The 24,836-nt window shown below is 47.8% G+C and overlaps 1 protein-coding gene across 33 annotated transcripts in view; it reads right to left on the bottom strand.

The window, feature by feature from the left end:
• The window catches only part of CAMKK2 (calcium/calmodulin dependent protein kinase kinase 2), a 59,046-nt gene that overhangs the window by 8,000 nt on the left and 26,210 nt on the right, over positions 1 to 24,836 (bottom strand). For 17 of the 33 annotated variants that reach the window (XM_001929310.6, XM_021073026.2, XM_084996236.1 and 14 more), the window contains 12 exons: positions 21,699 to 21,746; positions 20,924 to 20,977; positions 20,163 to 20,214; positions 17,001 to 17,134; positions 13,954 to 13,990; positions 9,009 to 9,030; positions 8,793 to 8,881; positions 7,358 to 7,557; positions 6,419 to 6,472; positions 4,195 to 4,268; positions 4,021 to 4,108; positions 2,585 to 2,713 (listed from right to left, as the gene is read on the bottom strand). In XM_001929310.6, coding sequence (XP_001929345.1) covers positions 2,585 to 2,713; positions 4,021 to 4,108; positions 4,195 to 4,268; positions 6,419 to 6,472; positions 7,358 to 7,557; positions 8,793 to 8,881; positions 9,009 to 9,030; positions 13,954 to 13,990; positions 17,001 to 17,134; positions 20,163 to 20,214; positions 20,924 to 20,977; positions 21,699 to 21,746 — 981 coding nt within the window. Of the gene's footprint in view, positions 1 to 244; positions 2,714 to 3,003; positions 4,109 to 4,194; positions 4,269 to 6,418; positions 6,473 to 7,357; positions 7,558 to 8,792; positions 8,882 to 9,008; positions 9,031 to 13,953; positions 13,991 to 17,000; positions 17,135 to 20,162; positions 20,215 to 20,923; positions 20,978 to 21,698; positions 21,747 to 24,836 lie in introns of all 33 variants that reach the window. The other 16 variants (XM_021073037.2, XM_021073030.2, XM_084996241.1 and 13 more) reach the window with 3 other exon arrangements.

Genomic DNA, 24,836 nt, shown 5'->3' with positions numbered 1-24,836 from the left:
AGGGATCAAACCCACACCTAGTAAAGACCCAAGCCGCTGCAGAGAGAACACTGGATCCTTAACCCACTGTGCCACAGAGGGAACTCCTACCTCAGTTTAAAAAAAAAAAAAAAAAAGGCAAGAAAGTAAGAAAAGAAAAATGCTAGGGAATTCCCGTTGTGGCTCAGTGGTTAACGAATCCGACTAGGAACCATGAGGTTACGGGTTCGATCCCTGGCCTTGCTCAGCGGGTTAAGGATCCAGCATTGCCGTGAGCTGTGGTGTAGGTCGCAGATGCGGCTCAGATCCTGCGTTGCTGTGGCTCTGGCGTAGGCCGGAGGCTGCAGCTCCGATTAGACCCCTAGCCTAGGAACCTCCATGTGCCACAGGAGCGGCCCTAGAAATGCAAATGACCAAAAAAAAAAAAAAGAAAAGAAAAAAGAAAAATGCTAGATAGAGACAGAGAATGAAGGTCATGCCCCTTGGCAAGGCTCTCACAGTCCCTCCCTTGCCAAGGCCCAAGTTCCGTGCTTCCTGGAACACATAAGCCCCTTTCCTCTGAGACTCTGCAGGCTCCCCCTGGGGAGCCTGGCCTTCCCAGCCCCCAGGAACCAGTGGAAGGAGCTCCTACCCTGGGAAGCCCCCCGTTCCTGGTCCTCTGCCAGCTGGCCTCTCACCATGTGACAGTACCACAGGGGGATTCTTTCTTTCCAGATCCATCTTTCTCGTGAGGCTGGGAACCCTAGAGGGCTGGCGCTATACCTTATTCATCTCTGTACCCCCGTACCCCGCACACACTGGGTGCCATGAGGGGGCCTGGACCCTCCCACTGCATTCCCTCCTTCTCAGAGAGCTGTGGAAGCCCCCACTTCCTCCCCACCCCACCCCTAGTCCATTCTCCACGTGGGATCTTCCTGAGGCCAACGCTGACCATGCTGTCCCTGAGTCAAACCCTTTAGGTGCTTCCTACACCTCTTGGCCCCGAGACTTAAATCTTGGCTGTAGGCTCAGGACTTGTGTGGCCCTGCCTCATGCCACCCTCCCTCCACCTGCTCTGCACTGCTTCAGTAGCCCTGGCTTTCTTGAGGCTTCTCGTGGGCCTAGCTGCCTCCCGCCACAGGATCCCTGCGTTTGCTGTCCTCTCTATGGGACGGGAACAACCCCGCCCTTTACCCTCCCTCGGCCTGATGAACACCCGCCATCCTCTCGGTGCAAATCTTCCGGGAGGCCTTCTCCAGCCCATCACCAGGGCTGCCTCCTCCCTGCCCTCCACCCAAGGGTACCCTTCACAGCCCCTCTGTTACTTGCACATTTATTTGTAGGTTCTTTGCCCAGTATCTGCAGGTGCCATGTTGCTTTTACTCATCACTGTACCCCTTGCTCCCAACACAGGCCCCAGGGAAACCACTCAGTGTTCAAGAAGTGTCTCCTGAATAATCAACGCCTATCTCAGACCTCTCGGGTCAGAGGCCTCCTCCCAAGAACACCCCCAACCTGGGACAGAATAACCCACAAAGGCACTGGAAATCCGACACCAGCTGCCTTCCCACCACCCTGGGCTCAGGACATGGGCATGCGTAGTGGGTGGATGGGAAGGCGGGGGTGGGGGTGGGTGAGTGCTGAACAGTGAAGGTCATGCAGAGGCTCCCATGGGAGAGGAAGGGAAGGTGTGAATGGAAGCCCTGCCCTGGGAGCTCAGGTTCTAGACGGAGAGAGAGAGTGTGGGGAAGCAGAGGGCAAAGTGCAAAGCTGAGAGAGAAGGAACCAGCACTGGGGCTCCTAAAGGGGTGGTCACTCGAAGCTGGACATTGTGTCTCTGCAGACAGTCCCAGCAGTGCCCTCCAGAGCCCAGGGCCCTGCCTGCCTGCTGGGGCAGGTACTGGCCAAACACACCCAGGATTGTGAGGTGCCCCAGGTGGACTATGGCCTGGACCCCAGACCCCTGAGGTTCCTGGGCTCCCTCCCAGAGCCAAATGCTCCCCCTGGGCAGAGGCTTGGCAAGTGGGTGATTCTCAGAGTCTCTGAGGTTAGGCCTGAGGACTCCAAATCTGGCTCCTTCTTCCTGGGTCAGGACCCAAATGCAAGGCCATAAAAGGAGGCCTAGTGGCTCCTGAGCAAATGCCCACCCTCAGGAGTTGGGCAGAGCTTTCTGCAGCCTGGGCAGTGGAGGCCCAGCCTCTAGCCCTGGCAGTACCCACACGGCAGAGATGAGACGAACTAGGCCGTCTGCTCTAGGGACGGAAGAACCAGCCCGTAGGGAGCTCATCAGCACCTGCCCTGGTCCTTCTCTTCCTCCTGCTCCTGTGACATGCTCTGAAAGCAGGAATCCCAAGAGGGACCTCTGGATCCTTGGAGAGGGGCTACCCCATCTATAGGAAGCTGGGCGATGGCTGCAGGCAGAACTCAAGCTACAAGATGCAGGGGCCACGTGGCCGTATGTGCAACTGAGGCCCAGAGGCTGGTAGCGCTGGGTGAAGAGTAGGCTCAGCCATCCTGACTTGCAGGCCCAAAGCCTGTGTCTCAGTCACCCTCCTGCATCCCTGTCCTTGCCAGGCCTGCCTCAGGCACGGTCCCTGCTCTTGGGTAGTGGTTCGTCCCGTCTTACCACGGTAGCCAGGCTGGGAATGTGTTTGACTGAGTTCTCGACCTCCTCTTCGGTCACCTCGACCAGCGTGCAGTTCTCATCCTCCGAAGGCAACGGCTCCGCCCCATGCCTCGTGACCCAGGGGTGCAGCTTCAATGAATGACAGGAGGGGTGAGGGGCAGTGCAGCTGGCTCCCAGAGACCCTGCCGGCCCAGGGAGGGGACACCGGAGGGGAGAGGCAAGGGCCTGAGGTCAGGCAGGCAAGAGAGCTTGCAAGCCAGGCAGAGGGTGGGGGCAAGGGAGATGAGAGGAAAGGTGGAGAAGACAGAGGACAGAGAATGGGAGGGAGCTATGGGCTGGGGCAGGAGGTGGCCTGGATCCTCCCTTTGGCCCAGGTCTTGGCAGAAGTGCCTGGAATTTGCCATCTGCCTCGCAATTGCGGAGAGTTTCAGGCTGTAGAGTTGCTTGTTTTCAGCAACTCTCCCCAGTGCCTACAAGGCTCAGTTCGGAGCAGGCGGCATCCTCTCCACTTCACAGAAAGGGAAACAGGCTTGGGAAACAGTCGGGTCAAAAGGACACAAAGGACACAATCGAGAGAGGACATGGGCAGAGCGCTGCCCCCCACTACCTGCCCAGGGGTCCCAGCCCTCTGCTGTAACCTTTCAGGCTGTCCCCTCTTCAAATGCTAGTTAGCTTAGGTGTCTAAGATTCCTGAAGCCAATCTCTAGACGTCTGGGTTTTGTTTTGTTTGTTTTATTTTTGCTTTTTAGAGCCACACCTGTGGCATACAGAAGTTCCCAGGCTAGGGGCTGAATCGGAGCTGTAGCTGCTGATCTACACCACAACCACAGCAATGCAGGATCCTTAACCCACTGAGCAAGGCCAGGGATTGAACCCACATCCTCATGGATACTAGATGGGTTCATAACTGCTGAGCCACAATAGGAACTCCTCTAGATTTCCTTAAGGTCCAAGTGGGTGCATGTGACACCTGCAGTGGAAGGGGTGGGGAGGGATCTCTTCTCACAGGGTAGAATTCAGGGGTGGGGGGTCAAACTGCTCACTAATGTCCTCCCACCCTCATTGTACATTCACGAAGGGACGGGCAAGGTCAAGGAAAAGACACCAGATTTCAGCCGCCAGAGGCCCTGGTCTGGTCTCGTCTGGTCTGGGAGGGTGGATGCCATGAGCCCAAGCCAATTGGAGCAAGTGCTAGCTGCTCAGCTGACAACAGATCCCACTTCCACACTCACAGTGAACACAAGTCTCACCCCACCAGCCCCCACACCCCAGAGGCCCCAGGACATAAGAGGGCAGCGGTGTCAAGGAAGGTGCATCGCTATAAACAGAGGGGTGTGGGGCCTGGCTGAGGCAGGGTTGAGCCAAACAATTCCAAGCAGAGAACACAGCTGAGCCCCCAGTGCATACCCCACGGGGCAGCAGGGGCCCCTAGGTACCTTGATTTCTGGCACCACGATCCTTGACTCTGGGTTCTTGTCCAACATGCGGGTGATCAGGTCCTTTAAGTCCTCGGCTATGTCAGGCCTGGGGGTGGGAGACACATCAGGGGTGGCAGATGTCACCAAGGGCTCACTTAGAAAGAGAAGCAACATGATCAGGGCCATACTCACTGATCTGGAAATTCCAGGGCCTGACTCTTGATCTTACTGTGCAAACACATGATCCGCTCATCCATGAATGGGCACTGTAGAGACAGGTGAGGGACAGGGCGGCCATCAGTGGCTGGCACACCTGTCCTGCAAGGGCAGATGTCACTCCATATGGGTTATGGCAAAGAAACAGCCCAGTTTCTCTGCCAGTCCAGAGAGGAAGCCATTCCCATTCCCCAGAGATCTAAAGGACCACTTCCAGAAGGGCTAGAACCTTCCCAACCATACCGTGGCTTTCCTCTGTAGCTGTGCTTTAATGTACCGAGTTATACAAAAGCAAACTTCTTCACCTACTTGCCAGGCGAAGGATAATAGTACTAAGAACAATACAAAAGACGCTGCAGGAACAGCTGTGATTTGTGAGGGCTTAGCCTGGGCCAGTCCCTCTACTGAGGTTTCTCAGGACAAATGTTTCATTGGCTATTCCCTCTGCCTAGAATATTCTTCCCACTGACATCTGCATGGCTTGTTTTCTACCATTAGTCAGGTGTCTGATCAAAGCTCACCCTCTCAGGGAGGACTTTCCGAGCTCCTGTCTAAAACAGACACCCCCTCCACCTCCATGTGATTTCTCATTATCGCACTTTCCCCCAACATTATATTACCTATATATTTGTTTATTGTTTAACTCCTGCACTGGAATGTCAGCTCCAAGAGGGCAGGATTTTTGTGTGTCTTGCTCACTACTGACACCCAGTGCCCAGGAACAACCTTGGCACAAAGTAGGACCTGAATAAATGCTTGTTGAATTAATGAATGCTTGAATTATTTCTGTGGATATGCTCAGAAACCATAAAAAAAAAATTAATCTCATTTTTACAGAAAAGAAAAAGAGAGGCTCAGAGAGGTGAGGTGTCCCAGAAAGTGCAAAGGTGGGATTTAAGCCTAGACTGGGCAGGTTCTGAAGCCTGTTCATGCACCACCGCTTGGGTGACTGGATGCTCTCACTTGGTGGAGGGCCTGACCCAAGAGGAGCTCAGGCATTGTGCTGAGAAAAGGAACCTTTATGTGAGGTGTTCAGAAGATCAGAAGAGGTCACTGGAAGTGACCTGGTCCACTCTGATCCAAGGAAAATGATTTCATTAAGAGGAGTAACTTGAGATAAAGAGTTTGGATTACACAGGTGTCCATTTGACAGAACACATTAAATAGTACACTTAAAATCTGTGTATTCCATTACATATAAATTTTACCCCAAAAGAAAAAAGAAAGGAAGCTACAAACAAATAGTAAGCTTCTGAAACCCGTGTAAGGAGGTACAATTCTTTCAACTTTGCTTTGGGATTGAAAATTTTCTTCTCTTTTTTTTTTTTGCCACCCCAAGGCATATGGAGTTCCCCAGTCAAGGATCAGATCCAGCCACAGTTACAGCCTACATTGTGGCTGGGGCAATGTCAGATCCTTAACCCACTGTGCTGGGTGGGGATTGAACCTGTATCCCAGAACTACGGAGACACTGCTGATCCCATTGCACCACAGCAGAAATTCCTGAAATTTTTCTAACCAAATGTTGGGTAGGGTTGGGGATAATGAACTCCTTTACTTCCTCATGGAATTAATTTCTTAGGCTTTCCTCAGTAGGAGTACAAGCTTGTGGAAAGGAATAATTCACACTTTTATTGCTCACATAATCAAGCTGAACTTCAGAGTTAAAAACAGAAGCTCCTAAACATCAGTAATAAAAAAACAACAGCAAAAGCACAACAACAAAAAGAAGACAAAACAGCACTCCCTAAATCAATAATGCTAGATGGGCTTTAACTTCCATTCTAATTCTATTCCTCCAACAACAGCTTCTAGGAACACTGGGAGAAGAACATCAAAGCAAAACTGGGCTCAGGAGAAAAGAGTAGTTATTGATTAGGCATGCCTGTTTCTGGTTTAGGAGTGGGCAGAGGTAGCACATTTGCTTTTCTTGCCCTAAATTCATCAACTACTGAATTTATAAACTAGAGCCTCTGCCAATCCTTCTGTTTTAATCCTCTGTTCATTTTGTCAACAGATATGACTATCACATAGAGCTATGTGCATTTGGGAAGGCATAATTTTTCATATTCAGATCTAACTGTGGAAATAAAATGAAATAACTTTTAAGTGAATAAGCACTATCTAACTGCAGAGGTAACTATTAATCCAAGGGGGCCCATCCACAACCCCCAGGATACAAGATATCCCAGCCTGTTACCTGGCCAAACACAAAGCAGTACAGTGTCACACCCATGGCCCAAACATCCAATGCCTGCAAGAAAAAAAAGAGTTCTGTGTGAGGGGATGAGGAGCAGTAAAAGGTGTCTACAGCTTTTACTGCCCAGCATCCAATCCCCCAGCTCTCCTTTGGGGAACCACCTCTTCTTGACTGCTCAGAACAGGGGCATAGCTGTTCCTGCCCCTCAATCCCCAGCCTCTAGTTAGGCACATGACCCAGGCCTGGCCAATGAGAGCAACACTTCCCCTAGGCACAGTGATTGGCTCAAGGATGAGCATATGGCCCATGCTAGGCCAATCAGAGCCAACCCCAGGATTTTTGCTGGAGCTCTTCAGAAAGAAAAATGTTCTTTTTTTTTTTTTTTTGCTTGGGCCGCTCCCTCGGCATATGGAGGTTCCCAGGCTAGGGGTCTAATCGGAGCTGTAGCCACCGGCCTACGCCAGAGCCACAGCAACACGGGATCCAAGCCGTGTCTGCAACCTACACCACAGCTCACGGCAACGCCGGATCGTTAACCCACTGAGCAAGGGCAGGGACCGAACCCACAACCTCATGGTTCCTAGTCGGCCCACAATCTCATGGTTCCTAGTCGGATTCGTTAACCACTGCGCCATGACGGGAACTCCCAAACAATGCTCTTTCTACTGAGGCTGGTAAACTGATAGAAAGTAGCCTGGAGCTGCTGATGACCCATTCACCTGAGGAGGAATTCCAGAAAACAGAGCTGAGAGATGGCAAGATGGATTCCTATTTGAATCCCTGTGTCTAGCCAAGCCTGAAGCCAAACGCACCCCACTCCTCATCCATATGATCTGATGGATTCACTGTTTAAAGCCAGTGAGCTGGGTATTTGCCACTTAAAATGGAAAGGACCCTAACACAGGTAGAACTCTGCATCTCAGGCAGGTCCAAACCTACCTTCCCAGAGAAGATCTTCCGGGTCTCTGAGAGTGACTCGGGCGCCATGAAGGCGGGTGTGCCCACGGTGTTAGAGAGGAGGGCATCACTGCCCTTGAACTCGTTGCTCACACCAAAGTCCGCAATCTTGATGTGCCCATCTTCTCCCACCAGCAGGTTGGAAGGTTTGATGTCCCGGTGGATGATCTTCTGGTAGTGTACTGGGGGCAGCATCAACACAGGATGGGAGAGACAGGGGCCAGAAAAACAATGTGAGGAGCTCCACGTAGCCCACATGGCCCAGAGACACAGGCAGGAACCTCACTGTTCTCCTGAGGCCCCAGGCTCTTCCCAGCCTTCCCCTCCCAAACCTGCTGAACACTCTGTAAGACAAGAGGAGTGTCTCTAAAGAAGCTGTCCTGTCGTCTGAAGCAAGGGGTGAGACACGAGACTGCCCAGAGCAACTGGTAACCACCTGCTATAGTCTAAGTCACATGTGCATGAGAAAGTTGTTGTTCAGCTTGACTCCCAACTAGAAGTATCAAGACTTGTAATAATCAAACATATTTTCATTTATTAATGCCACTACTCAACCTGTTCACCAAACCAACAGTGACTAGAGCAGGTCAATTTGAGGTGCGAAGCACAGAACAGGACTGGAGACTTGGCTAACTGTTCCCCACTGTACGTCAGCCCATGGGAGAGGATGACCCTATGGTCTGGAAGACCCAACTGCGTTTCTGGGGTGGTAGTGGCAGTGGTGACAATGAAATGATGATGTTGGTAACAGAAGCCACAGCTGCCTTTGCTGAATGCGCAGTCAGGGGCCTCTCCCATTCACCTCATTCCAATCTCACAACAATCCTATGTAACAGGCAAAGAGTATGAGTCAAAATGTTTAACAACCGGAAGTAGAAAGTACACCTGCCAATCAGAACTACTGATGTCCGGGCTGACTTCAGCCCTGGTGAGAGATACTTCATGCTATCTAAAGTATCTCTTTTATTTTATTTATACTAAATAAAAATAAACTACATCCTCTCAGGAGTTCCCACTGTGGCTATCCATGAGGACGCAGGTTCAGTCCTTGACCTCGTACTTTACATACAAGGAATGAAGATTCCAGGAGGTCAGCAGGATCCCAGGGTTGCTGGGAATAAAGAATGATGCAAGTGAGAGTCCCTAACAGTGCCTGGTACACATAAGAAAGTGCTGGATGGATGGTCACTATCACTATTTCTCTTCATTATTCTGTGTGGCAGAAGGGTTTCTGCTCATAGTGTGGCCCCAGGAGAGCTATCTGCAACCTTCGGTGACTCTGCATCTCATACAATTCTGTTTCCTGCCCACATCCCTGGGCTCCAGGAGGGAAGTAGGAAACCCTCCACTTCCCATCCACCACCAGGGCATGCTCACCACCCCCCTGGGTGAGGGTCCTCCCGCAGGCCCTGCTTACAGTACTCGATGCCTTTAATCAGATCCTGGAAGTAGAATCGAGCCTGGTCTTCAGAGAGTGGTTTGAGGGTGGGCACTTCCATCACAGGCCTGAAAAGTCAACACATGCATGAAGTGCAAACCAGACGCGCGGGCCTTTGCCCTCTTGCACCACCTCATGCAGCTTAGCAGCTCAGAAGCTTCAGGCAGCCTACCTGCTGGGAATGGGGACACTCACCCTTGGTTGACCAGTTCAAACACTGTAGGATAGAGAAGGGAGTGAGTGGTTACATTGGGAAACTGGAAATCCATCTTCCTCCCCCTGCTCCCCAAGCCCCTCCTACCCCTAGAAACATCGAGAAGCACTGAATCTACTACTGGGGCTGGGGAGAGAAATAGCTCACTGAACCAGAGCTACTGAAGGTTCCGCTTTTCTAAATTCCCATCTGGTGGCTAGGGATCAGAGATTTCTGGTGTCACTGGGACTATACGAGGCTGGCTGTACTTCTAGTCCTCAAAACAGGGAAGGACCCCACGCCAGAGAACACAAAGCAGGGGAACCGGAGATAGTGGACTCTGGACTGCTCCTGGCTCCTTTCATCTTTCCTCTCCTACCTGAGGGCTCCAGAGAAATGACTGATGCTAAACTACATTCTCTCAGGAGCTCCCACTGTAGCTCAGCAGTAATGAACCCAGCTAATATCAATGAAGATGCGGGTTCAATCCTCAGCCTTGCTCAGTGGGTTAAGGATCCGGCGTTGCCATGAGTTGTGGTGTAGGTCGCAGACACAGCTCGGATCCTGCATTGCTATGGCTGTGGTGTAGGACAGCACCAGCAGCTCTGACTGGACCCCTAGCCTGGGAACTCCCATATGCTTCAGGTATGGCCCTAAAAAAATAAAAATAAACTACATTCTCTCAGTCACACCCAGGTCCTGAGCCACTTTATGCCAAAGAACAGGTCTAAGGGGACACAACCTTAACATCGAATTGCAAGGGCACAAAAAAGGAGCCCCAGGGGTCTTCTGAACCCTATCAAAATTTTAATTCAAAAAACAGCAAGAACAAGTTCCAGTTACCCCTCTCACATTTTTCAAGCTGCCAGGCTACAATCCTGATGGCTACAAACCAAGAATTGTTGGATAATGTTGTTCCAACTCCTCAATTCTCTGTGGTTAGCTGGCCCTCGAACCCTTTCCCTTGACTCTCAGTCCAAACTAAACTAAGACTTGGAGACAGAGTTGGAGGTGGAGATCCCCTTAAAAGTCAACTCACCTGCTTCCCCCTAAACTGGCCCTTCTGGACTCAAATTTGCACAGAGCATGCCAATGCCTCACTGCATGCCAGCTTCCCCCAGCCCTGTGTGTGTAGGGACCAAGTCCCCCCAAACACCAAGTATTAGGTAAACCGTATTCAGGGAATGCAGAGCTTTTTTGTTGGTGGTGGGAGAGGTTTGGTTTATTTTTTGCATATCTGAAAAGTTGGGCGGTAGTTTTCACAACATAAAACTATTTTAAAGTATATAATTCAGTGGCATTTAGTATCCACAGCCTCCAGGGCAACAACCACCTCTGTCTAGTTCAAGAACATTTTCAGCCCCTCTAAAAAGAAACCCAGTGTCCATTAGTAGTCACTTCCCATACTCCCAGGAAATAGCCCCTGGCAACCACCAATCTGCTTCCTGTTTCTATAGATTTGCCTATTCTGAACATTTCATATATATGTAATCATACAGTAGGTGACCTCTTGTAACTGGCTGTTTCACTTAGCATGTTTTCAAGGTTCATCTGTGTTGTAGCATCTGTCAGTACTTTGTTCCTTTGCATGGCTGTATAATATTCCCTGGTGTGGCTATGCTACATTTTGTTTATCCATCAATTGATGAACACTTGAAGTGTTTCCACATTTTGGCTCTTATGAATAATGCCGCTCTAAACATTCGTGTACAGGTATTTGTGTGGATGTCTGTTTTCCATTCTTTGGCAGTGTTCACCTAGGAATGGAACTCCTGGGTTATATAGTGTAGTTATCTTAATTTTATTCTGCTTGGACAAATACAACCAGGAACATGAAGCTGTACTTTAGGAAGTGAAAAAACAGCACTGTGAATTTCAAAATCCAGTGAAGAATGACTTTGGAGTTGTCTGTTGTTCTAGAGTCACCTACCCACATTGGAGTTTCTTAAAGGAGAAACCAAAGGGTTGTTTCAAAGCTGTCCAAGGACCGAGATGGCCAAGGGGAAAGGGCCAGCTCCTCAGACAAAAAGAAGGCTTAAAAGTTCTAACCGAAAAAGGCACTTAACTCCCCCGAGGCCCCACCCTGTATTCAGGTTCATTAACCAGTGTTAGGGCAAATATGCCTTTGCTTCAGGCTGTGGCTAGAAGCAAAAGCAATGGAGCTGAAGGTAAGATTTCCAGAGACAGAGCGCTGGGCCCTTGGCTCCTGCTTTCCCACCTTGTTTATGTACATTAAAAAAAAAAATCTGAAGTATACTTGATTTACAATGTTGTGTTCATGTACATTTTGACTTTCAAAAGCTGCCTCATGAATTTCTTTGCTTCCTCCCAAGCACCATAACTCGGTTGGCATGGGGAAGGCAGCCTGTTGAAATAGGTCTACTTTCAGTCACTAACAGTTTAATCCTTCCTGGGGCTGAGTGGTAGGAGGGAAGATTTGGGGTTTTTTTTCCCTTTCTTTCTTCTTTTTTTTTGGCTGCACCCATGGCATGCAGAAGTTCCAGGGCCAGGGATGGCCACAAACAAACAGGGCCGAGCCACAAACTGAGCCATAGCAGTGATAACGCTGGATCCCTGACCCACAAGCCACCAGTGAAGTCCAGGAGGTTTTTAACCTCTAGAAATGTCGATTGTGTTCTCTAGCCTTTGAGGGTCAGCTGGCTCTGCAGCTGCAGGACCCTTGTGGACAGCTGCTACCCAGCTTCCCAAGCTGCCCTCTCTGTTCTTGTCATAAGCCGCGGCATGAAACTAAAATTTCTGTCAAGATTTTTTCAAAACCACTGGTATCACATACCAAAACCAGCACAACTATCTTCCAACACCACTGCCTCAAGGAATGAAAAAAGAAGCTGAGTGGTCCAAATGGCTTAGGAAACTCTTCTTTTTCTTTTCTCTCTTTTTCCTTTCTTTTTTTTTTTTTTTTTTTTTTTTTGCTGGGGGGGGGTGGCGCTTTTAGGGCCACCTGCGTTATATGTAAGTTCCCAGGCTAGGGGCTGAACTGGAGCTGCAGCTGCCAGCCTACACCACAGCTATGGCAACACCAGGTCCAAGACAAGTCTGTAAACTACACCAGAGCTCACAGCAACGCCGGATCCTTAACCCACTGAGTGAGGCCAGGGATCAAACCCGAGTCCTCCTGGATACTAGTCAGGTTAGTGACCACTGAGCCACAACGGGATCTCCCAGGAAACTCCTCTTTGAAGCCCAGGTCGTGTTCTTTTCATACTTATTCCACTGCTCTGCTCAAAACCCTCCAATGGCTCCCTTCTCACTCAGAGTAAAAGGCATGGTCTTACAATGGTGTGAAGTGTCCTCTGCCATCTGGTCCCCACTGTCCTGCACAAACATCACCTCAGGGAGGCATCTCGAGGATGCACTCTGTTTCCCAAACTTCTAACCCAGAACTCCTAGCTCCCCTGACCCTGCTCAGGTTAGCTTTTCTCTGCAGTATTGTCACCTACCAAGTGTATGCATAATACTCAGGTCTCAGTGTATCTGTCTGTCCTCCCCAGAACAAGAGTTTCCTGAGGGTGAGGGGGTTGAGTTTCGTTCCCTGAAGAACTTAGAACAGGGCCTGACAAACTGTAATGTTTGTTGTATGAACAACCTGCCTCCTCAGGAGCAGCCCAAAGCCATCTGGTGTCAGGTCTGCAGCCCCGAGTGAGGAAGATGCTGGGGATGCCATTGTGGGACAGTAATTAGCTTTCACGTTTGTGATTTCTTCTCTCTTTCCCCAATCTTCACTTGTTTACCTACCATGTTTATAGTCTGGCCATATCTACATACCACATTAACTATTATTTATTTCACACTTTTCTTTAAGTTGACTTAGTGTTAAAACTTTTAGCCTTATCTCAGGTAAGGATACCCATGAAATCATGAGTTTCATGTGCTGGTTATAGTTGAGCATATACAATGGTACAGTGATGTAACAAAATTCTCAAATGTTTGTCCGTGTAACACCTAAAATCATGTCATATGCTTAAAGTGCTAGTGGTACCACATTTTGAGAAACTGCAATTCTCTAATGTTCTTCTTTTTTTTTTTTTTTTTTTTTTTTTTTTTTGGCTTTTGTCCTTGGGCCTTTGTACCCGCTGTTTCCTTGGCCTGGCAAGCTCTTCCCCGGATGTGGTGTCCTTGACATTCAGATGCTAAGTGGTCACTCCTATCTGAAGTGGCCCCCCCCATCTCTCTCTCACTTCACCCTCTCATATCTCCTTCAGAGCATCTATCTGAAGTCGACTGTCTGCTTTACCTACAGTTGACCCTCTGTGTCCATGGCGAATTGGTTCCAGGAAGCCTCGCTGATACCAAAACCTGCAGAGGCTCAAGTCCCTTATATAATATGGCGTTGTATTTGCATACAGCCTTCATGCACCCTCCCATATACTTAAATCATCTCTGGATTACTTAAAATAACGAGTATGAAGTAAAAGCTACATAAGTAGCTATAACTCTAACATAAACACTAGGTAGTTTCCAGTGCATGGCAAATTCAAGTTTTACATTTTGGACCATTCTGCGATTTTTTTTTTCTTTTTCAGATTTTTGATCCACAGTTGGTTGAATCTGCAGATGCAGAGCCTACGGACACAGAGGGCCGACTCTAGCTGGTGGCTCTCTGCCCTCCCTGACTAGAACACCAGCTTCATTAAGGGCAGGGGCTTCATCTTTCTTACTCATCACTGCATCTTTAGGGTCTAGAACGGTGCCCAGCCTACAGCAGATGCTCAATTAACATCTGCGAATGAATGAACAGGATAAAGTCCCAGCAAGAACTCCCTCCACCTCCTGCTTCAACCCAGGGGGGCAGCCCTCTGGGTGGCTCCCCAGGGGGGCCAGCTGGAGCAGTAAAGGGGAAGCTCCAGGAGCATCTGGTAGTGGGAGAGGCCCAGGGCAGGGGATGTCCGGAGAGGCCAGGGTGGCAGAAGGCAAGGGCTCTCTTACCCATGTACAGATGGTCCTCGTTGGGGTCATCCAGGACCTGTTGGCACAGCCACATGGAACAGGCCGGAGATAAGGAGAGGGGGAGAGGAAGAGAGAAAATCATGAGCAGGGAGGAAGCAGCATCCACATGACTGCACCTGCCGACAGGAGGGCCGCGATTTCCACTGCTTCTCCCGGTTGAGAAGAAGGTCACAGGAAAAAAACCCAGAGCGAGTGAGCCAAATGACCATCTGGAAAATAGGTGCTTTCTAGCCCAATCCTCAAGGGTCCAAGACACCCAGAAAGGAGGTTACAAAAGCAGGGGGAGGATTCCTCCCTTGGAAAATGTCTCGGCTTGATAAGGATTCTGTTTCCTAGGACACAATGGACTGGTCCTCTGGGTGAGAATTCAAATCCTGTCCCCATGCCCCTGCCCTGCCGGAAATGCTGTCTCCCTGCCTAGAACTGCCACGGTGTGTGCTCTCTCTCTCTCGCTCTCACACTCTCTCTTACAGCCTTCCTGCTTTCACTATTTCTTTTGTTCATTTATATATTTTTTATTCAAGTATAGTTTATTTACAGCATTGTGCCAATTTCTGCTGTACAACAAAATGTCCCAGTCATACATATATTACATTCTTTTTCTCAAATTATCTTTCATTATGATTTTTGTTTTTGGCCTTTTTTTTTTTCTTTTTAGGGCTGCACTCGTGGCATATGGAGGTTGCCAGGCTAGGGGTCCAATCAGAGCTGTAGCCGCCGGCCTACACCACAGCCATAGCAACACTGGATCCGATCTGCATCTGCAACCTACACCACAGCCCACAGCAATGCCAGATCCTTAACCCACTGAGCAAGACCAGGGATGAAACCTGCATCCCCATGGATACTAGTCAGGTTCATTACCACTGAGCCGTGACAGGAACTCGACTCTTCCCTCATGTTGTATCCCAAGAGACAGAATATAATTCCCTGTACTGCAGAGTGGGACCCCGCTGCTGGGGATTTATCCATTCTAAATGTAATAGTTTGCATCTACTAACCCCAAACTCCCCATCAATCCCACCATTTACCACTATTTCTATCTTCCTCCCTCTCTCCAAAGGGCAGGCATCAGATTGTATCTGCCTTGGCTGCCTCCAAGGTGCCCTGTACAGGACTAGGCACATAGGTGCTCAGGAAATGCCTGATAAATGAATGAACAGGCAAGCTGGCAAAGAGTCTTTTTGGGGTAGGGAGCCCTCATGCCACAGGGCACTGGGGAGAAGGGAGATCCCGCCAGGACCCACACCTGTGTGCTAACCAAGTGCTAACTGTTGGGCTTCCTCTAAGATGGCTGACTCCAGCATCGATGAGTTGAAATTGTGAAACCCAGTGTGACAGGTGAAGATGACCTGCAGCCACCATCTCTCTCCTTCTGAGAAAAAACAAAGGCAGCCTCCTTGGCTAGACTGGTCCTCCCACCTCTTCCCATATCACACTCACCATCACCAGCCACTCAAGAGCCACAGGAGAGGAGCCCTGAGAAAAGGATGCACCCAGGCAGAGGCCCAGGACAGCCAACCTGGAACCCTACGCTCTGCCCTTTGAGGGAAAGACAGACTCAGGCACTTGCCCATCTGGACTTCTGTACCCAAAGGGCCCCAAGCAAAGTGTGGCTGATGACCCTCACATCTACCAGAGGCGGAGGTAAGCCCCTAGCCAAATAAAGGCCTCCTGCCCTTTGCATATGCTGTTCCTGCCCCTGTGATGCCCTTCCCTGTCTTCTCCATCCAGCAAACAGCCAGGGCCATCACAAACATCACTTCCTCTGAGAAGACTTCAGGCTGAACTGGCCACTCCCACTCTTTATTCTCATCGCACTTTGAATGTACCTCCAATAAAGTGCTTTATCACATACTGTTTACAAGTCCTGGTCCCTGTGGACCAGAGCTACTCCAAATGTGGTCTGGGGACTTCTCGGGGTTCCCAAGATGCTTCCAAGGAACCCACAAGGTCAATACTATTTCTGTTCTGAAACTAAGACAAGGGAGGGGGGAGGGAGGGGGATGGATGTATGGGCCATTCGGGGTTTTTGGATGCAAACTGTTATGTTTGGAATGGATGGGCAATGGGGCCCTACTGTACAGCACAGGGAACTGTGTGTGATTGGGTCACTTTGCTGTACAACAGAAACTGAAAACACATTGGAAATCAACTATACTTTAATTTTAAAAAATAAAACTAAGACAATATTTGTCTTTTTCATTCTCATTCTCTAAGGATTTTTCAGAAACCATGTGACATGCGACGTCATAACAGGATGAATACAAAAGGAGATGTGAGGATCCAGCTGTTTTCTATTAAGCCACACATTAACACAAACATTTGCAAAAATGAAAACTATGCTGCTCTCCTCACTTCATTTGTTACAGAAAATAGTTATTTTTCTTTTTAAAAAGTCACCTGTGTTAATGTGTAGAATTACTGTTGTTGTTAAATGAATTAAAGGTAATTTTTAAACTTCTCCATTTTAAATCTAGTGCAATAAATATTAATAAATATAACCACATAAGCAAAAGTTGTTTAGAGGCTTCAATTATCTTTAAGAACATAAAAGGGTCCTGAGACCGAAAAGTTGGAGAACTGGTGATCTAGAGCAGGGGTTGGCCATCTGGCTCTCCACCTGTTTTTGCAAGCAAAGTTTTATCAAAACACAGCCAGGCCCATTTGTTTACATGCAAATTAATGGCTGCTTTTGTGCTACAACTACACATATGTGTAGTAGAAAGAGAACCAGCTCCAAAAAGACAGAAGTGGGTGAAGGGCAAGCCTCAGTATCCCTCAGAGCCTCAATTCTTTCATCTGTAAAACAGGAGTAAAATAAATAGTCTTAGGGAAGAGTGAAGATGACACCAAATAACAGAGTGAAGGAGCCTGTAGAAATAGCTACATCTCAGCCCTGCAACAGGCTGTTTGATGTGGCGTGGCTCTCCCTGGAAACTAGTGGTATGGCATCTGGGTGATAACAGCGCCAGAGCTCGAACATCACCATTCCTCCCTCCTGTCCCCACTTTCCCCCACCTCACCTCCACCAGCTTCACCACATTGGGGTGGTCCAGCTTCTTGAGGATGGCAATTTCCTGGTACACCTGCTCAATGGGACCCCTGGGCTGGATGCAGCCTCCAGGGGCTGGCCGGGTGCCTCGGGGTGGGGGGCGACCTGGAGGAGACATGAACTATCCTAAGGTCAAGGCAAAGAGACTGTCCTCTGCAGACGGGACTGTAGGCAGGACAAACAGAGGGGAAGGGTCTCAGCAGGGCTGGAGTGGCTGACGCCACAAGGGGCTTTTTTTTTTCTTTTTCTTTTTGTCTTTTTAGGCCACATCTGTGGCATATGGAAGTTCCCATGCTAGGGGTCAAATTGGAGCTGCAGCCACTGGCCTATGCCTCAGCCACAGCAACACAGAATCCAAGCTGTGTCTGCAACCTACACTGCAGCTTATGACGATGCTGGGTCCTTAACCCACTTATTGGGGCCAGGGATTGAATTCACGTCCTCTTGGATACTAGTCAGGTTTGTTACTGCTGAGCCACAAATGGAACTCCCACAAGGGGCGTTAAACAGCCTTCTTTTCATCTATCTTCTCTGCTGCTGGAAACTACTGAAGCTGGAGACCCAGCCCTTATGGCCAGCCTCCTGTTAATCCCTTCCTTCCTGTTCCATGACCCAAGCCACAATGAGAATCAAGAGTTCACAGTGGGAGTTCCCGTCATGGCTCAGTGGTTAATGAATCTGACTAGGAACCATGAGGTTGCAGGTTCGATCCCTGGCCTTGCTCAGTGGGTTAAGGATCCGGCGTTGCCGTGAGCTGTGGTGTAGGTCACAGATGCAGCTCGGATCCTGCATTGCTGTGGCTCTGGCGTGGGCTGGTGGCTACAGCTCCAATTAGACCCCTAGCCTGAGAACCTCCATATGCCACAAGAGCAGCCCTAGAAAAGACCCAAAAAAAAAGTTCACTGTGGTACAAGGAAAAGAGGTCTCGAGTCTAGCTCAGCAATCTCAATATTCCCCTCTTTAGGACTCAGTTTTCCCACTCCATAATATGAACAAAAAACATTAGCCCTCAACTCCTTTACTCATGGAAATAGTGGAAATACGAAATGATGTCAGGGGTAAGAACAGATGAGCCAGTGAGAGAAAAATCAAAGGACTTGCTTGGCCCTGCAGTGACTGACACTCAAAAGGTCACAGTGATGGAAAGGTCCACAGTCAAAACACTTACACTGCAGATTACATTAAGGGTCTAGGAGTTCCCGTCATGGCGCAGTGGTTAACGAATCCGACTGGGAACCATGAGGTTGCGGGTTCGGTCCCTGCCCTTGCTCAGTGGGTTAACGATCCGGCGTTGCCGTGAGCTGTGGTGTAGGTTGCAGACGCGGCTAGGATCCTGCGTTGCTGTGGCTCTGGCGTAGGCCGGTGGCTAAAGCTCCGATTCAACCCCTAGCCTGGGAACCTCCATATGCCGCGGGAGCGGCCCAAGAAATAGCAACAATAACAACAACAACAAAGACAAAAGACAAAAAAAAAAAAAAAAAAAGGGTCTATGTGTGATCAACAAACCCGATGCAAATGTGTCAGCCTTGACAAAGTAAAAGCAGAGGGGCAGGTGTCAGGAGTGGGATGTGAACACAGGGAAGACAAACTCAAAGGAAAGACGCTTGCTACACCTGCTGGAACAAGGAAGAAAGTGACCAAGGGCAGGAACAACAGAGGTGCTGAATGTCATGTAATCATCTCATTGCCTGGTTGGGGAAAGGCCGCTAAGGGGTGGTTTAAGCTGTCCTCAGAGGAAGTCAGAAGTCAATGCTGAAAATTACTAAATCAAGAAATAATGGCACAAGGATATTATCTGGCTCAGAGTTAGATAAGCAGGATAAACCAGGGTCTGGTGATAGGATGGGGTTTATGTTTCTTCTTATCTACCTTCTCTTTTTGGCTCAAGCTGACAGTTTGCTCAGCACTGCTGGCAGCGAGCTTATGTTGGAGCAGCCTCTGATATGCTCACCTACACCTGATCACATGCAGTAATTACCAGCTCCCAAAAGAGCTAAAAGTGGGAGCTGCCTGCAGGGAGAGGGAGGAGTGCAGAAAGAAACTTGATCTCTCTATATGTCCTTCTGTTCTTTCGTATTTTTGTAGATATAATTGAAATGCCTTACGGTATTCAAATTTTTTTTTTTTTGTCTTTTTGTCTTTTCCAGGGCTGCACCCACGGCATATGGAGGTTCCCAGGCTAGGGGGTCTAATTGGAGCTGTAGCTGCCGGCCCACACCAGAGCTACAGCAACGCTGGATCTGAGCCACATCTGAGACCTACACCACAGCTCACAGCAATGCCGGATCCTTAGCCCACTGAGCAAGGCCAGGGATTGAACCCACAACCTCATGGTTCCTAGTCAGATTCGTTTCCACTGGGCCATGATGGGAACTCCGGTATTTAAATTTTTAATTCATCATTTTAAAATGTGTAATTCAATGGTTTTTAGTACATTCACAAGGTTGTACAACCATCACCACTAAATCCTGAACATTTTCAAAGCCACCCTCCCCCAAAACCCCTGTACCTATTTGCAGTCACTCCCCACTTAACCCTTAACCCCAGCCCCTGGAAATCACTGATCACCTTTCTGTCTCTAAAATTTACCTATTCTGGACATTTCATATAAGTGGCATCATACAATATGTGGCCCTTTGTGCCTAGCTTCTTTCACTTAGCATCATGTTTTCAAGGTCATCTGTGTTGCAGCATGTATCAGAATATCATTTCTTTTTAGGGCTGAGTAATAGTCCATCGGCTAGACAGACCACCTTTTGTCGACTGACGTTTGGCGTTGTTTCTATGTTTCGTCTATTATGAACAATGCTACAATGAGCCCTCACATATAAGCTTATGTGAACATGTATTTTTAATTCTCTTGGGTCGATAACCTAGGAGAAGAATTGTTGGGTGATACAGTAACTTCATGTTTAACTTTCTGAGGAGCTGCCAGTTTTCCTCTTGATACCTATATTACTTTAATAAATATTTTTTAAAGCAAAGGAATTAAAAAGCCTCAGCAGGAGGCCCAGTGCTGTCTTTGGGGAATCCATCCAGGGCACTCTCTGCAGGGGACACCCCTCAACACAACCCTCTCTGTCCTGCCCCAGCCCCGTGCCTAAAAACAAAGGCCCTGGGGCAACAAACTCACGTGGGAAGCCCGCCTGTCGGATCAGTTTCTTTTTAGACAGCACCTTCATTGCCTGTGGGAGAAAAGACCCCGCATCCTGGTTAAAATGGAGAAAAGCGTAGAGGGAGAATTCCCTCCACTCCCAGGCCTGCCAAGTGCTCGGCGTCCCAGCAGCCTCAGGACAAGGTTGTGAGCATCCCATCACAGGAAAGTGTCAACTTCCCAGGTTATGCGGGGGCTGGACTCCCGGGATCCCTCTAGCCCTGAGGGTACTTCCAAGGTTCCAGGTCAGCTCTCTCAGCTGGGAGACCAGCAGCCTCGGGATTGGTACCACCACCTCAAGACAAGAGTGAGCTGGAGTGATGGGCAAGGGATATGTGACATCTGGGGAAACCCAGGTCCCACAGTTATGTCACTTGCCTGAGGACATGCAATTGGCACATGGGAAAGCCAGGATTTGAAACCACATTGGACTGATTCTGAAACCTCAGCCATGAGGGCGTTCTGAATCACTACGACCTGCTTCTCAGGGCTACAGAGGAGGTAGAAATGACAGCCCAAAGTGAGGATATGAGACACTGGCTCAATTTATTCACTCAGTCTTTCTAAGCCAATCACCTCACCTCTCCATTTCCCCACTTCCTTCCTAAGGCACAAAATAAACATGACCTAAGAATAAAATGAGACAGGAGCTAGGAAAATCTTCCAGGAAGCCAAGCACTGGAAAGAAGGCTTTTTCTCTAAACAAGGATGGGGGCAGGGAGGGGAATGCAGATACTCACGTAGTAGGTATTGTCATTTTCATTGTAGGCCAACTTGACCACGCCATAGGAACCCTGGATAAAGGGAGACGCCTCTGACATACCATCCAGAAGTTATGAGCTGCAAAATGAGGACCCTAACACAGAGGTTGCGAACTGGCAGAAAATTTGCCCTGTGTTTTGTTGGATCTACAGTTTTTAGAAAGTTTGAATTTGTGACTAACATTTAAAAACAGAAAGCTCGGATATAAAAATCCAGATTCTTGGCTTCTTTGGAAAAAAATGGAAGATCTGGCCATATGGAGCCATAATCATTCCCATATGTGAACAGTTAACCACAGACCTTACCACTCTCTATTCTTATATCCAGCCAGATGCATTCATGGCATTCACATTTCCATGTAAGTTTGCCACAGTCTTCACCACTCCCTACTGTCTTATACCTAACATGCTCTGCTCATTTATACTACTCATGTGCTATCTATTGGCATTTGAGTTTTTGACCCCTGCAATGATACTGCCCATTGGCTGATATAAAGGCAAAAATAGATGTGAGAGTACCTTAAAGGAAAAAAAAAACACAGCATTAATGTTATTGACATGGGATTTCCCTGGAAGCTCTGTGAGCTTGTAGAAACACAGTATAATTAAAAAACAAAACAGATGGACCTTTGTCACCCACCGCCTCACTGCCAAGGACTCCTCTCCTGCTCCCACCTCTAGTGGAGTTTCCTCCATAGTCTCCAAGACACCCAGGGAAGGTATGGAAAACCAGCCTGGCTCCTGGGATATTTACCTTTCCAATTTCATCCTTCAGTGTGTACTGATTCAGCTGCACACAATCCTGCAAAGTAGGAGAGACACACAGAATACAAATTGTAAGCTAAGTACATTTTCCACAAACTAAACAAACACCTTAACCAGGACTCAAGTCAAGAAAAAGAACATTTCCAGCTCCCTGGAAGCATCTCTCAGTCACTGGCCCCTCTCCAGGGTGATCCCCAACCTGGCTTCTACCAAAACAGTTTTTATACACTATAAAAACATAGCCATGCAGTATATACTCTTATAATGCCTATTTTTAAAGGTTCTTCCCACTTTTAAGAAGTTAATTTTAAGTTAAACAATAATCCATGATGGTGTTATCCTGTAAACAAATGTAAAGTGATACAAGAGGAGAAAATCTGAGTGACATTAGGACAGACAAAAGTTTCTTAAGTTTCTCAAAGGTTCTTTTGTACGGAAAGTGCAAAATATAAAAGGAAACAAGTGATAAGTTGATGTGAATCAAAATTCAAACTTCTGCTCTTTGAAACACTATTAAGAAAACAAGAAGTAAACTATAGACAGGGAAAAACTACTTGCAACACTTATATTGGACAGAGGATGGGAATCTAGAATAAAGAACTCTGACAACTCATTAACAAAAAGACAACCCAATTTAAAAAATGGGCAGCAAAAGGCCGAGTCAGAAATATGTGTCCCCCCTGGCCTCAAGGAAGAAAACAGAGAGGAAAATGAGGGTCTGACTGATTTGAGTTCAAATTCTTCACTTACTGGTTTTATGACCTTTAGCAAACTCCAATACCCTGTGTTTTCATTTCCTCATCTGTACTACTAGCAACCTCATCAATTTATTGTGAATCATTAAGAGACAGATGTACACAAAATACTCAGTATAGTGCCTGACACACACTGTGTGCACAATAAAAAGTAACTATGATTTTCTTTGTATGTCCCCATGATAAGGGTATCATCCACTGACTCTTCTGCAATCTGGATTTTGATTCCAAAACCTTGTGAGTCCCCATGAAATGACACAGAAAACCATAATTCAAGTATGGAGGGTTGTATTTTGTTGAGAGCTGGGTTAGATCCAGTTCTTCACCTCTCTGTGTTCTGTTTTGGCTCCTTCCCCAAGCTCAACTTTTTTTCTTCAACTTTTTGCATAGCTGACCAACCCTGTGTCTTTTCAGGAGCCCACACCTTTATCATTACAACTTTCTCAGCAAAAATTAGCTAGCTTGTGTCCTACTCTTATAGGTCTTCACAAGCCAACTGGAAATAGTCTTACGAATTAATTAACACCAAGTTAATAACGACTAATGGTGATTTAGCTTTTCATATGCATCCCATTAGAGACTTCCGATGTGTTAATTCTAAGAAATAAAGTGGGGAGTTCCCGTTGTGATGCAGCAGCAATGAATCTGACTGGTATCCAAGGGGATATAGGTTCGATCCCTGGCCTTGCTCAGTGGGTTAAGGATCCAGTGTTGCCCTGAGCTGTGGTATAGGTCACAGATGCAGCTCAGATCCCATGTTGCTGTGTCTGTGATGTAGGTCGGCAGCTGTAGCTCCGATTCTACCCCTGGGAACTTTCATATGCCAGGGGCTTGTCCCTAAAAAGAAAAAAAGATGAAGAAGAAGAAGAAGAAAGACAGTGGGAATGTCAGGCATTAACTTCAGAGCTAATGGAAGGATAGTTGGGGGATCTGCCAATCTTTTTGATGTTACTAAAAACTACCCCACATGGATAGGCATCTATACCATGTCCACTAAATGACATCTTCTTCTCTTGCCACCACCTCTTCTCATACATGTTTGCCTAACATTTTTCACTTATCACCATGAAAAGATCTCCCCAAGTTCTTTGGTTCTCATATAAATAATTTGTATTCCTTAGGGGAAAAAATATTCATTTATAAAGAAACAAAAAAATGAGGAAAATCACAACAGAAAAAGAACTAAAAAAAAAAAAACTACAATCCCACCATCCACAGGGAATAATGGTCTGGGGATGTCAAAAAAGGATATTTAGGGTTGGTAGATCAGATTGTAAGAGAGCCTAGATTTGCCCTGAAGCTATGTCGCATAGCAAGGACCCCGTGGAACCTGGGGGTGTAAGTAAGTTGATGGAGATGAAGACAGGGAAGAAGCCCTATCTCCCAGCTCTCCAAGACCATCCTTTTGTACCACAGCTGCTCACTGTCAATATTAAAAAGGGGTGGGGGGCAAAAGGGAGTTCCCACTGCAGCTCAGCAGGTTAAGAACCTGACACTGTGTCCATGAGGATATGGGTTCAATCCTTGGCCTCACTCAGTGGGTTAATGATCCCATGATGCCATCAGCTGCAGCTCAGGTCACAGATGCAGCTCAGATCCAGCATGGCCGTGGCTGTGGCACAGGCCAGCTGCTATAGCTCCAATGTGACCACTACCCTGGCAACTTCCATGTGCCACAGGTGTGGTCACTGAAAGAAAAGGAATGGCCAAAAGATCTGAAGAGACATTTCTCCAGAGAAGATACACAAGTGATCAATGAGCACACGAAAAGATGCTCAACATCATTACTCCTCGGGAAAATGCAAAATAAAACCACACCCACTAGATTGGCTTAAGATCAAAAAGACTGACCAAACTAAGCATTATCAGAATGTAGGGCAAACGAAACTTTCATACACTGCTGGTGGGAATTTAAAATGGTGCAGCCTCTTCCGGAAAACATCTGGCAGTTTCTTAGCAAGCATCTCCCATAGGACCCAGCTGTTCCACACATAGGCATGTACTCAAGAGAAATGAAAACTTGTGCCCATGCAAAGACTTGTATACACGCGTTCATAACAGCTTTATGTGTAATAGTCAAAAACTGGAAACAATCTAAATGACTATCGACAGGTAAATGGGTAAACAAACCATGGACAACAGAATACGACCTGGCAATAAAAAGGTGTGAACCATTGCTGTAACATGGGCAAAGCTCAAAATCAATATGCTGTGAAAGAAGCCAAGCTAAAAAAGAGTACATACTAAATGATTCCATTTATATAAAATTCCACAACTCGCAAGCTAATCTCTCTTGATAAAAAGCAGGTCAGCAGCTACCTGGGAAAGGAAGTGGCGGAGGCATGAGCTGCTGGGTGTGCTAGAAATGTCTG

The sequence above is a fragment of the Sus scrofa genome, chromosome 14 (genome assembly GCF_054392235.1).
Source record: "Sus scrofa isolate SSC_HxYL_T2T_F1_AM1 chromosome 14, Sscrofa_HxYL_maternal_Yorkshire_Landrace_v2.0, whole genome shotgun sequence".
NCBI lineage: Eukaryota > Metazoa > Chordata > Mammalia > Artiodactyla > Suidae > Sus > Sus scrofa.
The sequence above is the reverse complement of the archived record's forward strand: the minus strand, read 5'-3'. Positions and strand labels throughout refer to the sequence as shown.